At 39.3% G+C, this 14,196-nt stretch overlaps 1 protein-coding gene across 1 annotated transcript in view; it reads left to right on the top strand.

Moving 5' to 3' along the window:
- Positions 1 to 14,196, top strand: part of LOC147005615 (uncharacterized) — a 51,016-nt gene that overhangs the window by 21,577 nt on the left and 15,243 nt on the right. The window contains exon 5 of the mRNA XM_085836067.1: positions 7,085 to 7,227. Within this exon, the coding sequence (XP_085692193.1) occupies positions 7,085 to 7,227 (143 nt within the window). The remainder of the gene's footprint in view (positions 1 to 7,084; positions 7,228 to 14,196) is intronic.

The raw sequence follows: 14,196 nt of genomic DNA, 5'->3' as shown, positions 1-14,196 counted from the left end.
GAACGACCATCCAGAGACTGCCCCACCTGGGGATCCATCCCATATACATTTCCCAAGCCCAGTCACTATTGTGGATGCCAACAAGAGTTTCCAGACAGGAGCCTGATATAGCTGTCTCCTAAGAGGTGCTCCCAGTGCCTGACAAATATAGAGGTGGATGCTCTCAGCCAACCATTGGACTGAGCACAAGGTTCCCAAAGGAGAACTTAGAGAAAGGACCCAAGGAGCTGAAGTGTTGCGGCCCGCCCGCGGTCCACAACACGAACGGTTCACTGAGAATGGCGGTTCCCTGCAAAGAGAGGAATCTAGACGGGGCGGAAGAAACAATGGAGTCAAGACAAGACTCTGATCAAGACTCAATTTAATATTTCCAGACACTCAGTTTATAAAGGAATGGGGAGGGAACCCAATTTCCCGCCAAGTAACTCAGGGTCCAGTAGCAGGACGAACACGTGTGTGACTCCAGGCAGCAGAGGCAGGTTCCAGCAGTGGGCGTGGCAGGACGAATGAGCCGGTAGCTCCACCCTTGAGCAGGCAGGTTCCAGGCTGGGGGGAAGGGAGGCCACATTTCCCCCCATTAGATAACAAAACAAAAATAAAAAAGAAGGGGTGGCCTGTGGCAGAAAAATTATCTATGTTCAATAGTTCTGCCTGAGTTCCTAGGGCTAAATAAAAAACTTGTTTCCGTGGGGTTCCCTAACTTTTCTAATGGTAAACTGTATCTGGCTAAGACTGTCTTTAAGGCACTGACTGAATAGCAGCACTGGGCTGTAGGCTCTGACTTTATAATGCTAATTAGTGCTGAATAGGTAGCTACCTGTTTGCCTTTTAAGTAGGGCGTTGGAACCCTGGCTGAGTTTAGCTAAACAATTTTAGAATAACACTGAACTGATAATTATCCACAATTTTGGGTGAAAGGCAGGGAAACAGTGAGAAGAGATTAAGACTGGCTGGCTCCTAGTACAAGGCCAATTGGCTTTTTTATTTTTTGGGTGGGAGGCAGTGAAGGGCTTGCTCTTACAACAGCAAGGTCTCCAATCTCTCTCCCCCCTATTAATTAAGTTTAAATAGGCAATGCTTAACAGAGGTGATCAAATGATTTTTTTCATCCATAGATGAGTGGGCCTTAACCTTGACTTGGGTGGACATTGACCTGATTCCTCCCGTGAGCATTGTAACAACTCACATCTGTGGCTCTTGGTATCTTTTGGGGAGGGGAGGCAGAGCCTTAAGTATTTTTAGTGTTTAGCTGGAGTCAGATACCAACCTCTTTCAAATCAGGTGTGTCGCACAGGGAACTCAGATACGGTCAAACTGGACCTTCCCTCCGCAGTAATCTCCTGCGCCAAGCGGTACCCATACCGTATTCATATGATTATGAATCAGTATCGCAATTCTGAGTTATTGCGAGGTCTCTATATGAGACTTGTCAACCTCAGATTTAGCAAGGCCTAGACAAGAATTATGTCACTATTAACACCATTAATTTTGGTTAAAATAGGAGCTGAAAGTCTTTCCTCTTCATCCCTGTTATTCCCAGTAGCCTGAGGAACTAAGGACACCTTGCAGTAACAGCAAGGGTGAAAAGCCAGAGGCCAGCTAAGGGACTAAGCCTATATCTATCAAAATAAGAACTAATCTTTGTAAATATATATGAAATTTCTACTTCCCTAGCTCTCCTGGTAAATCTAAATCTTATTTTAGACTGAAAAGCCACATGCTGGGATGTCTCTGGAAGGGAGATTAGCAGAACCACCTGTTTGCTCTTAGGGGCGGGGCGGAGAACCGGAGAATGTAGATTGACCTGCTTGAGAGAAGGAAGAATACTAAACAATTAGAGTGTAGTAATGTAAATTTTCTGTTTGGAGAAGTCAAGGTACTTTATTTAGATGCAAATTGTAAAGCTAAAGTTAATCTCCGGCCTCTTGTAGGGGAATTGGCTCAGAGGAAACAGTGTTTTTTGAGAGCTTCCACTCCCAGCTCAAGAGGAATTTTAGTCTTTAAAATGATACTTACGAGGAGAGACAGAATCTGTGTTTACCTGACGAATTAATCTCTCTGGTAGCCACCGTGCTTCATCTTCATCTCGTGAAAAAACACAAACCGAGCCTCTTCCCCAGATTAGAACTGGATCTGGACCCTTCCATTTATTAGTCAGGGCGTCCTTCCATTTTACCAATGCATAAGAATTAGAAGTAACTGGGTGCCAGTGGCGTTCCGCTGCAGACTGACCTTTAATGTCAGTTTGCAAAAAGTTTAGGACAAATAAGGTAAAGGCAAGATGAGCCTTTGGTGACTTTGGGGAATATGCTCTGAATTAACTTTGCTAGGTAATTTAGAATATAGGAATCTCTAATAATTGAACTGAATATTAGACCAGTCTAAGATTGAGTTAGAATGGCTGGTCACACTGAAGAAGAGTGAAAAATCATTATGACTCTATTAAATGACTAATTTTACTAAGTCTGAATATACAGTCTCTGATGTACTATTGCCATAAAGTTAAAAGGCTAGAAGCTAGTCTAAACTGGAAAAATGACAAGCAAGGATGGATCTAAAACATGAATTTAATCCTTTAGTCCTTTTAATCAGGACACTGAGTTAACTTACCTGTCAGCTCAGCACACGAATTACCAATATGCTTCTGTAGAGTTCTGTGGAGAGAACTTGTTTTTCCCTTTCCTAATAAGGTAGCTGTTTTAGGATCAATCTATAAGCCAATAAGTAGACCCTTTTAAGATACTAAAAAGCACTTATTAAATTTGATATTTTAATCTCAAATTTTGAAAATAAAGGTATGTTTTAAATAGTGTGCATGGAAATGCACTAAATAGTATATATGGGGATACAATTTCTCTCTTTTGTCTTTTAAGAGGTTAAAGTTTAAAATTTTACAATATCTAACCTTTTGAATTAATAACTTTTTGGACAAAACATTTTAAATATTTGGCTGTAAAGGGGCAGTGACTAATTGCACTTTCAATTATTTTTCTTAAGGAACGGTTGTAACTAGAAGGCTAGAAAAGTTATTAAGAGTCACACGTGCATAATTTATTTATCTATTAACTAGAAATATGTATAAGCAATTGTAAATTTGAGAATTAATAGTATCTGAGGGACGAACAATTTTAAGTAATTATGAGCTCAGAGATATAGCATTGACTATTAATATATAAATTAAGGTTTGATTGTTCAGCATTTTAAAACACCATCTACAGCACACAACCAGATTATTTGTGCTGGAATAGGGGCAACTGTGTGTCTTAAGACTCTGCTCCACAGCAGCTAGTTGGGCCCACGTGGCCAACGATCAGCTGGGAGGATGAGAAAAATGACTTTACAATAATGTTTTTTCTGGCCAAAGAATTGTCTTCGGCACAACTAATTTTCAATTACCAATTAACAACAATTATAAAAGCTTTCTTTATTTTTTGTAAAACCTTTTGCAGCAAACCAAAACACCAAATAACAAAAGGATACTGTCTCTGAATCTTTTGGGTGAGAGCAAGGATTTAAGGTAAACTTCCCTTGAGAAGCATTAGTTAATAAAATACTTTCCACTTAGGAAACAATATATACTGAAAGATTAAAACTTTTGGCTTCTTGTAAAGAAGCAGAAACAATAAACATTTTTCTTACATAATGTAAAGCTATATTAGCCATACATAGAGGCAAAATTTTCTAGTGATTACCAGTTTACTAGAAGCAAAAATCTTTGAATTTAAGCATTATTTTAAACATCTGAATAGATCTGTAACACTGTTAAAAAGAAATTTTCTTGAACACAGGGAAAAACTTTTTTAGGCATTGTTTGCAAAACAAAAGAAAGGGCCACAAGCCGCTCTGGGACTGCCCAGAGCCCTGTATTGACTCAAAGGTAAAATACTTTTTAATCTGAGCATTAATCTTAACTTTGCAATCAAACTGCAAGCTGCAGTCAATGGAACAATGGCAGATTTAACCATAATTTTTAAGTTTTTGTGCAAGGTTAGGATAATATCTACAACTTTGGGAAAGCAAAACCTATGTTTAAAACAATTTATCACTGTTAAAATCAATATTAGAAGCATTACTATCATATTACGAAGTTTGGATATCAATTAATACCTATGAATACCTATTAAAGCAAGCTTTAACGCTTTAATAAAGAGGCATTGCTTTATATCTTATCTTAAATTTTACTATTTAGGATAGGAACCACATTTATCATTATCTAAACTAGAAATATCTTAAGAGACTCAGCCTCTAGGGCTGCCTTAGGCCACGTGTCGGAAGGACTCTAAACTTGAGTTATCAAATTTAACATTAACCATCTGTAGCAATGTAACAATTATTAATTTTAACCAACAACTTATGAGCTGAATGCGAAAACATGCAGAGCACATTTTTAATAAAGAACCAAATGAAGCAGTTAATTTTAGACCAATCAGAGAATATTAATCTTTGTAGCTACAATCATAGAATAAAAAAGCACTTTACCATTGTCAAACACATTAATCATGAACCATTTATCAGATTCGAAACTAAGAGGCTGTGTACTTGCTGCTTTTTCTTAAAACGAACATTTTTTTCCATCAGGGGCCCTCCTGCCACGTGTCTGGTTTTTGGCTGAAACACGTGGCAGCTCTCGGCCTTGCAGATAAAGTTTTTTATACCATTTTTATTATCCAACATAAAACATAGAACATTCATTCATACAGACTGGACACGAACATACATGAATTGAACACGAGAACAGATTGGTGCACCAGACATAAACAAGACACAAAATGGGGCAGAGTACTCCTGCTATTTGGGACAATTTCCTCCCTCATGATGCAGTTTTTATAACTGCGGCAATCCGCCTGTATTAATTTCCTTTTAATAAACCCTTTCCTTTCTCACACCTAACAATGTAGCTTTTTTCTAGCCACGGCCTACCGCCTGTGCTTAGCTCCTCTTAAGCTTCACTGCTGAACCTAAGTGAACCAGCGCTCAGGCTTAACGCTGTCTCAGCTTAGCCCATACCTTCTCCGGTATGAATTTCCTTTATCCTTAAGCAACTCTTGAAAACTAAACACAATCGCCTGATCCATGATTTTGAACCCTTCTTTCTTCCACCTAAGCAGTTTTCTAAAAAACTGCGGCACACCGCCTGTCTCTGTATCTAGTTCCAATTAACGAAACTGCTGACCCCAAGCAGAAACAGTGTTGGGTCAGCACTGCTTCAAACTTGTTCGTATCCTACCGCATCCCCAGCAACACCTTCAAAACTGAAATTTTTTAGGCTAGCGCTAGCATGTGTACCTGTCCGTTGCTCCGATGCTCCTCCGATACGAAGATTCTTTTCTTTCTTGTGGAGCTCCACACAGCAGTCGTTTCTCTTAACATCTCTCTGCCATTCTTCAGGTCCCAGTTCTGGCGCCAACTGTTGCAGCCCGCCCGCGGTCCACAACACGAACGGTTCACTGAGAATGGCAGTTCCCTGCAAAGAGAGGAATCTAGACGGGTGGGAAGAAACAATGGAGTCAAGACAAGACTCTGATCAAGACTCAATTTAATATTTCCAGACACTCAGTTTATAAAGGAATGGGGAGGGAACCCAATTTCCCGCCAAGTAACTCAGGGTCCAGTAGCAGGACGAACACGTGTGTGACTCCAGGCAGCAGAGGCAGGTTCCAGCAGTGGGCGTGGCAGGACGAATGAGCCGGTAGCTCCACCCTTGAGCAGGCAGGTTCCAGGCTGGGGGGAAGGGAGGCCACACTGAAGGGGTTTCCATAGGAAGAACAACAATATGAACAAACCAGTGCGCCCAGAGCTCCCAGGGACTAAACCACGAACCAAAGAATATACATGGAGGAACTCATGGCTCCAGCTGCATATGTAGCAGAGGATGGCCTTGTTGGTCATCAGCCTTTAGTCCTGTGAAGGCTCTGTGCCCCTGTGTAGGGGAATGCCAGGGCCAGGAATTGGGAGTGGGTGGGTTGGTGAGTAGGGGTAGGGGGAATAGGGGGTTTTCGGAGGGGAAACCAAGAAAAGGGATAAGAGGCAGGCAGATTTCTGAGTTCAAGGCCAGCCTGGTCTACAGAGTGAGTTCCAGGACAGCCAGGCTACACAGAGAAACCCTGTCTCAGAAACAAACAAACAAACAAACAAACAAAAAACATTTTAAATGTAAATAAAGTATCTAATAAAAAAAAAAAAGAGGTGTTCTTGTGGTAGGGTGGAACATTCTGTGGGTATATTCGCAAGTGTGGTATAGCTGGTCATGAGGTAGATTTATTTCCAATGTCCTGGGACACTGCCAAATTGATTTCCAGAGGGGTTGTACAACTTTGCACTCCTATCAGTTATGGAGGAGTGTCCCCATTGCTTTACATCCTTGCCAGTATGTGCTCTCATTTGAGTTTTGTTCTTAGCCATTAACTAGGCATCAGGTGGAATCTCATAATCATTTTGATTTGCATTTCCTTCATGGCTAAGTGCTTCTTAGCCAAAAGAGATTTCTCTATCGAGAATTATTGGTTTAGCTCTGTACCCCATGTTTAATTGGGTTATTTGATTTGTTAATGTCTAGTTTCTTGAGTTCTTTCTGTATTTTGGATGTCAGATCTCAGTCAGATATGGCATTGGTGAAAGTGTTTTTCCATTCTGTAAGCTGCCATTTTGTTCTTTTGACAGTGCCTTTTGCCTTACAGAACATTTTTGAGTTCATGAGGTCCCATTTATTAATTGTTGATATTAGTGCTTGAGCTAGATTTTTTATAAATGTTATTTCTGAGTAATTCTGAGTTAGGCCAATGGAGTGATCATTCAGACCAGTCATTCTCCAACAGATTTTTATGCACTATAATCTGTGCACCCTAGACAATTTCAGAATATTTTTTAAGGCTCCTGCCCTCTCATTCACCTCTAACTTTATATCACTCAGCAGTTCTGATTAGCACCCTAACATTTCTGGCAACACAATTATGAGTGTTTAGGAGCATGAATATTGTGAAAGAGGAAGAAGGAGATGATTTAATTAGTTCAACAAAAGATTCATTATCACATTTGAAGTAATAACTGCACTAATATTAACAACTTATTACTTTTTTTTCTTCAGAAATTGAACATTTCATTTCAGGATTTGGGGGACCCTAATCAAGTTGAAAATTTTAACAGGATTCTTAGAAGACTGATTCGAGTTGAAACCCTTTGGTTGGTGGATAATTCACTTGTCGATTTAAGTGCCATAAGATTGCCAAGGTACTACTGACTATTCTGAATTTAACATTTGCTCCTTGGATATATGTAGGTATTATATACAGAGAATACACCTCAATTTACAAAGGTCTTAGGATAATCATTTTGGCTAAATCTAAAACAAACCCAAAAATGTTTATGCCAAAATAACATACTTCAGAATGAAAAATCTGTTTTCATATATATATATAAATATACATAATATATATATAATATATATATAATATATGTATATTGAAACCAACTCTCAGCATAGGAATCTGTGATCCAAAACTCTTGCTATTTTACTTGTGTTGTAAACTTGAAAACACATTTCTATTACATATATATTATGGTTGTAGTATTTACTTAGTTGCATTTCTTCAACACTTACAAGATAATACTCTATAAAGTTGTTAACAAGAATATTATCTTCAAGGCCACATAATATAGACAGTAAGACTGCTATCCTGGAGACAGAAACAAATAAAAGACATTTTATGAGAACTTTTTTTTTCACAGACCCTTTCATCACTCAAAAGATGCCAAATTTCTTTCTTTTTTTTTTTATTACGTATTTTCCTCAATTACATTTCCAATGCTATCCGAAAAGTCCCCCATACCCACCCCCCCACTTCCCTACCCACCCATTCCCACTTCTTGGCCCTGGTGTTCCCCTGTACTGGGGTATATAAAGTTTGCATGTCCAATGGGCCTCTCTTTCCAGTGATGGCCTACTAGGCCATCTTTTGATACATATGCAGCTAGAGTCAAGAGCTTCTGGGTACTGGTTAGTTCATAATGTTGTTGCAGCTACAGGGTTTCAGATCTCTATAGCTCCTTGAATACTTTCTCTAGCTCCTCCATTGGGGGCCCTGTGATCCATCCAATAGCTGACTGTGAGCATCCACTTCTGTGTTTGCTAGGCCCCGGCATAGTCTCACAAGAGACAGCTATATCTGGGTCCTTTCAGCAAAATGTTGCTACTGTATGCAATGGTGTCATCGTTTGGAGGCTAATTATGGGATGGATCCCTGGATATGGCAGTCTCTAGATGTTGCATCCTTTTGTCTCAGCTCCAAACTTTGTCTCTGTAACTCCTTCCATGGGTGATTGTTTCCAATTCTAAGAAGGGGCAAAGTGTCCACACTTTGGTCTTCTTTCTTCTTCAGTTTCATGTGTTTTACAAATTGTCTCTTATATCTCCGGTATACTAAGTTTCTGGGCTAATATCCACTTATTAGTGAGCACATATCATTTGAATTCTTTTGTGATTGTGTTACCTCACTCAGGGTGATGCCCTCTAGGTCCAACAGTTTGCCTAGGAATTTCATAAATTCATTCTTTTTAATAGCTGAGTAGTACTCCATTGTGTAAATGTACCACATTTTCTGTATCCATTCCTCTGTTGAGGGGCATCTGGGTTCTTTCCAGCTTCTGGCTATTATAAATAAGGCTGCTATGAACATATTGGAGCATGTGTCCTTCTTACCAGTTGGAACATCTTATGGATATATGCCCAGGAGAGGTATTGCGGGATCCTCAGGTAGTAATATGTCCAATTTTCTGAGGAACCGCCAGACTGATTTCCAGAGTGGTTGTACAAGCTTGCAATCCTACCAACAATGGAGGAGTGTTCCTCTTTCTCCATATCCTTGCCAGCATCTGCTGTCACCTGAATTTTTGATCTTAGCCATTCTGACTGGTGTGAGGTGGAATCTCAGGGTTGTTTCGATTTGCATTTCTCTGATAATTAAGGATGTTGAACATTTTTTCAGGTGTTTCTCAGCCATTCGGTATTCCTCAGGTGAGAATTCTTTGTTCAGCTCTGAGCCCCAAATTTTTTTTTTAATTTTTCAAAAATATTTATTTTTATTTCATGTGTATTCATATATTACTTTCATGCAAGTATGCCTACCACATGGGTGTCTTTTTTTTGATTTTTAATATTTTTATTACATATTTTCCTCAATTACATTTCCAATGCTATCCCAAAAGTCCCCCATAGCGCCCCCCAATTCCCTACCCACACATTCCCATTCTTTTGGCCCTGGCATTCCCCTATAATGGGGCATATAAAGTTTGCAAGTCCAATGGGCCTCTCTTTCCATTGATGGCCGACTAGGCCATCTTTTGATACATATGCAGCTAGAGACAAGAGCTCCGGGGTTCTGGTTAGTACATCATGTTGTTCCAACAATAGGGTTGCAGATCCCTTTAGCTCCTTGGGTACTTTCTCTAGCTTCTCCATTGGGAGCCCTGTGATACATCCAATAGCTGACTGTGAACATCCACTCCTGTGTTTGCTAGGCCCCGGCATCGTCTCACAAGAGACAGCTATATTTGGGTCCTTTCAGCAAAATCTTGCTAGTGTATGCAATGGTGTCAGCGTTTAGAAGCTGATTATGGGATGGATCCCTGGATACGGCAGTCTCTAAATGGTCCATCCTTTCATCACAGCTACGAACTTTGTCTCTGTAACTCCTTCCATGGGTGTTTTGTTCCCAAATCTAAGAAGGTGCACAGTGTCCACACTTTGGTCTTCATTCTTCTTGAGTTTCATGCGTTTATCAAATTGTATCTTTTATCTTAGGTATCCTAAGTTTTGGGCTAATATCCACTTATCAGTAAATACATATTGTGTGAGTTCTTTTGTGATTGTGTTATTTCACTCAAGATGATGCCCTCCAGGTCCATCCATTTGGCTAGGAATTTCATAAATTCATTCTTTTTAATAGCTGAGTAGTACTCCATTGTGTAAATGTACCATAATTTCTGTATCCATTCCTCTGTTGAGGGACATCTGGGTTCTTTCCAGCTTCTGGCTATTATAAATAGGGCTGCTATGAACATAGTGGAGCATGTGTCCTTTTTACCGGTTGGGACATCTTCTGGATATATGCCCAGGAGAGGTATTGCTGGATCCTCCGGTAGTACTATGTCCAATTTTCTGAGGAACCGCCAGACTGATTTCCAGAGTGGTTGTACAAGCTTGCAATCCCACCAAAAATGGAGGAGTGTTCCTCTTTCTCCACATCCTCGCCAGCATCTGCTGTCACCTGAATTTTTGATCTTAGCCATTCTGATTGGTGTGAGGTGGAATCTCAGGGTTGTTTTGATTTGCATTTCCCTGATGATTAAGGATGTTGAACATTTTTTCAGGTGTTTCTCTGCCATTCGGTATTCCTCAGGTGAGAATTCTTTGTTCAGTTCTGAGCCCCATTTTTTAATGGGGTTATTTGACTTTCTGGAGTCCACCTTCTTGAGTTCTTTATATATATTGGATATTAGTCCCTTATCTGATTTAGGATAGGTGAAGATCCTTTCCCAATCTGTTGGTGGTTTTTTTGTCTTATTGATGGTGTCTTTAGCCTTGCAGAAGCTTTGTAATTTCATGAGGTCCCACTTGTCAATTCTCGATCTTACAGCACAAGCCATTACTGTTCTATTCAGGAATTTTTCCCCTGTGCCCATATCTTCAAGGCTTTTCCCCACTTTCTCCTCTATAAGTTTCAGTGTCTCTGGTTTTATGTGAAGTTCCTTGATCCACTTAGACTTGACCTTAGTACAAGGAGATAGGAATGGATCGATTCGCATTCTTCTACATGTTAACAACCAGTTGTGCCAGCACCATTTGTTGAAAATGCTGTCTTTCTTCCACTGGATGTTTTTAGCTCCCTTGTCGAAGATCAAGTGACCATAGGTGTGTGGGTTCATTTCTGGGTCTTCAATTCTATTCCATTGGTCTATTTGTCTGTCACTATACCAGTACCATGCAGTTTTTATCACAATTGCTCTGTAGTAGAGCTTTAGGTCCGGCATGATGATTCCACCAGAGGTTCTTTTATCCTTGAGAAGAGTTTTTGCTATCCTAGGTTTTTTGTTATTCCAGATGAATTTGCAGATTGCCCTTTCTAATTCGTTGAAGAATTGATTTGGAATTTTGATGGGGATTGCATTGAATCTGTAGATTGCTTTTGGCAAGATAGCCATTTTTACAATGTTGATCCTGCCAATCCATGAGCATGGGAGATCTTTCCATCTTCTGAGATCTTCTATAATTTCTTTCTTCAGAGACTTGAAGTTTTTATTATATAGATCTTTCACTTCCTTAGTTAGAGTCACGCCAAGATATTTTATATTATTTGTGACTATTGAGAAGGTTGTTGTTTCCCTAATTTCTTTCTCAGCCTGTTTATTCTTTGTGTAGAGAAAGGCCATTGATTTGTTTGAGTTAATTTTATATCCAGCTACTTCACCGAAGCTGTTTATCAGGCTTAGGAGTTCTCTGGTGGAATTTTTAGGGTCACTTATATATACTATCATATCATCTGCAAAAAGTGATATTTTGACTTCATCTTTTCCAATTTGTATCCCTTTGATCTCCTTTTGTTGTCGAATTGCTCTGGCTAGGACTTCAAGTACAATGTTGAATAGGTATGGAGAAAGTGGACAGCCTTGTCTAGTCCCTGATTTTAGAGGGATTGCTTCAAGCTTCTCACCATTTACTTTGATGTTGGCTACTGGTTTGCTGTAGATTGCTTTTATCATGTTTAGGTATGGGCCTTGAATTCCTGATCTTTCCAAGACTTTTATCATGAATGGGTGTTGGATCTTGTCAAATGCTTTTTCCGCATCTAACGAGATGACCATGTGGTTTTTGTCTTTGAGTTTGTTTATATACTGGATTGCGTTGATGGATTTCCGTATATTGAACCATCCCTGCATCCCTGGGATGAAACCTACTTGGTCAGGATGGATGATTGTTTTGATGTGTTCTTGGATTCGGTTAGCAAGAACTTTATTGAGGATTTTTGCATCAATATTCATAAGGGATATTGAAGTTTTCTATCTTTGTTGGGTCTTTTTGTGGTTTAGGTATCAGAGTAATTGTGGCTTCATAGAATGAGTTGGGTAGAGTACCTTCTGTTTCTATTTTGTGGAATAGTTTGTGAAGAACTGGGATTAGATCTTCTTTGAAGGTCTGATAGAACTCTGCACTAAACCCATCTGGTCCTGGGCCTTTTTTAGTTGGGAGACTATTAATGACTGCTTCTATTTCTTTGGGGGATATAGGGCTGTTTAGATCATTAACCTGATCTTGATTCAACTTTGGTACCTGGTATCTGTCTAGGAACTTCTCCATTTCATCCAGGTTCTCCAGTTTTGTTGAGTATAGCCTTTGGTAGAAGGATCTGATGGTGTTTTGGATGTCTTCAGGATCTGTTGTTATGTCTCCTTTTTCATTTCTGATTTTGTTAATTAGGATGCTTTCCCTGTGCCCTCTAGTGAGTCTGGCTAAGGGTTTATCTATCTTGTTGATTTTCTCAAAGAACCAGCTCCTTGATTGGTTGATTCTTTTAATAGTTTTTCTTGTTTCCACTTGGTTGATTTCGCCCCTGAGTTTGATTATTTCCTGCAGTCTACTCCTCTTGGGTGAATTTGCTTCCTTTTGTTCTAGTGCTTTTAGGTGTGTTGTCAAGCTGCTAATGTGTGCTCTCTCTAGTTTCCTTTTGGAGGCACTCAGAGCTATGAGTTTTCCTCTTAGAAATGCTTTCATTGCGTCCCATAAGTTTGGGTATGTTGTGGCTTCATTTTCATTGAACTCTAAAAAGTCCTTAATTTCTTTCTTTATTCCTTCCTTGACCAAGGTATCATTGAGAAGCATGTTGTTCAGTTTCCACGTGAAGGTTGGCTTTCTATTATTTATTTTGTTATTGAAGATCAGCCTTAGTCCATGGTGATCTGATAGGATGCATGGGACAATTTCAATATTTTTGTATCTGTTGAGGCCTGTTTTGTGACCAATTATGTGGTCAATTTTGGAGAAGGTACTATGAGGTGCTGAGAAGAAGGTATATCCTTTTGTTTTAGGATAGAATGTTCTGTAGATATCTGCCAGATCCATTTGATTCATAATTTCTCTTAGTTTCTCTGTGTCCCTGTTTAGTTTCTGTTTCCATGATCTGTCCATTGGTGAAAGTGGTGTGTTGAAGTCTCCCACTATTATTGTATGAGGTGCAATGTGTGCTTTGAGATTTACTAAAGTTTCTTTAATGAATGTGGCTGCCTTTGTATTTGGAGCATAGATATTCAGGATTGATAGTTCCTCTTGGATGATTTTACCTTTGATGAGTATGAAGTGTCCCTCCCTGTCTTTTTTAATGACTTTGGGTTGGAAGTCAATCTTATCAGATATTAGAATGGCTACTCCAGCTTGTTTCTTCATGCCATTTGCTTGGAAAATTGTTTTCCAGCCTTTCATTCTGAGGTAGTGTCTATCCTTTTCTCTGAGATGAGTTTCCTGTAAGCAGCAAAATGTTGGGTCTTGTTTGTGTAGCCAGTTTGTTAGTCTATGTCTTTTTATCGGGGAGTTGAGTCCATTGATATTAAGAGATATTAAGGAAAAGTAATTGTTGTTTCCTGTTATTTTTGTTGTTAAAGTTGGCATTTTGTTCTTGTGGCTGTCTTCTTTTAGGTTTGTTGAGGGATTACCTTCTTGTTGTTTCTAGGGCGTGGTTCCTGTCCTTGTATTGGTTTTTTTCTGTTATTATCCTTTGAAGGGCTGGATTCGTGGAGAGATAATGTGTGAATTTGGTTTTGTCGTGGAATACTTTGGTTTCTCCATCTATGTTAATTGAGAGTTTGGCTGGGTATAGTAGCCTGGGCTGGAATTTATGTTCTTTTAGTGTCTTTATAACATCCGTCCAGGATCTTCTGGCTTTCATAGTCTCTGGTGAAAAATCTGGTGTAATTCTGATAGGCTTGTCTTTATATGTTACTTGGCCTTTTTCTCTTACTGCTTTTAGTATTCTATCTTTATTTAGAGCATTTGTTGTTCTGATTATTATGTGTCGGGAGGTATTTCTTTTCTGGTCCAGTCTATTTGGAGTTCTGTAGGCTTCTTGTATGTTCATGGGCATCTCTTTCTTTAGATTTGGGAAGTTTTCTTCTATAATTTTGTTGAAGATGTTTGCTGGTCCTTTGAGTTGA

Source organism: Mus caroli, unplaced genomic scaffold (assembly GCF_978045245.1).
Source record: "Mus caroli unplaced genomic scaffold, Mus_caroli_1 scaffold_3, whole genome shotgun sequence".
NCBI classification, from domain to species: domain Eukaryota; kingdom Metazoa; phylum Chordata; class Mammalia; order Rodentia; family Muridae; genus Mus; species Mus caroli.
Note: the sequence above shows the minus strand (reverse complement) of the source record. Positions and strands in the feature narration are given on the sequence as shown.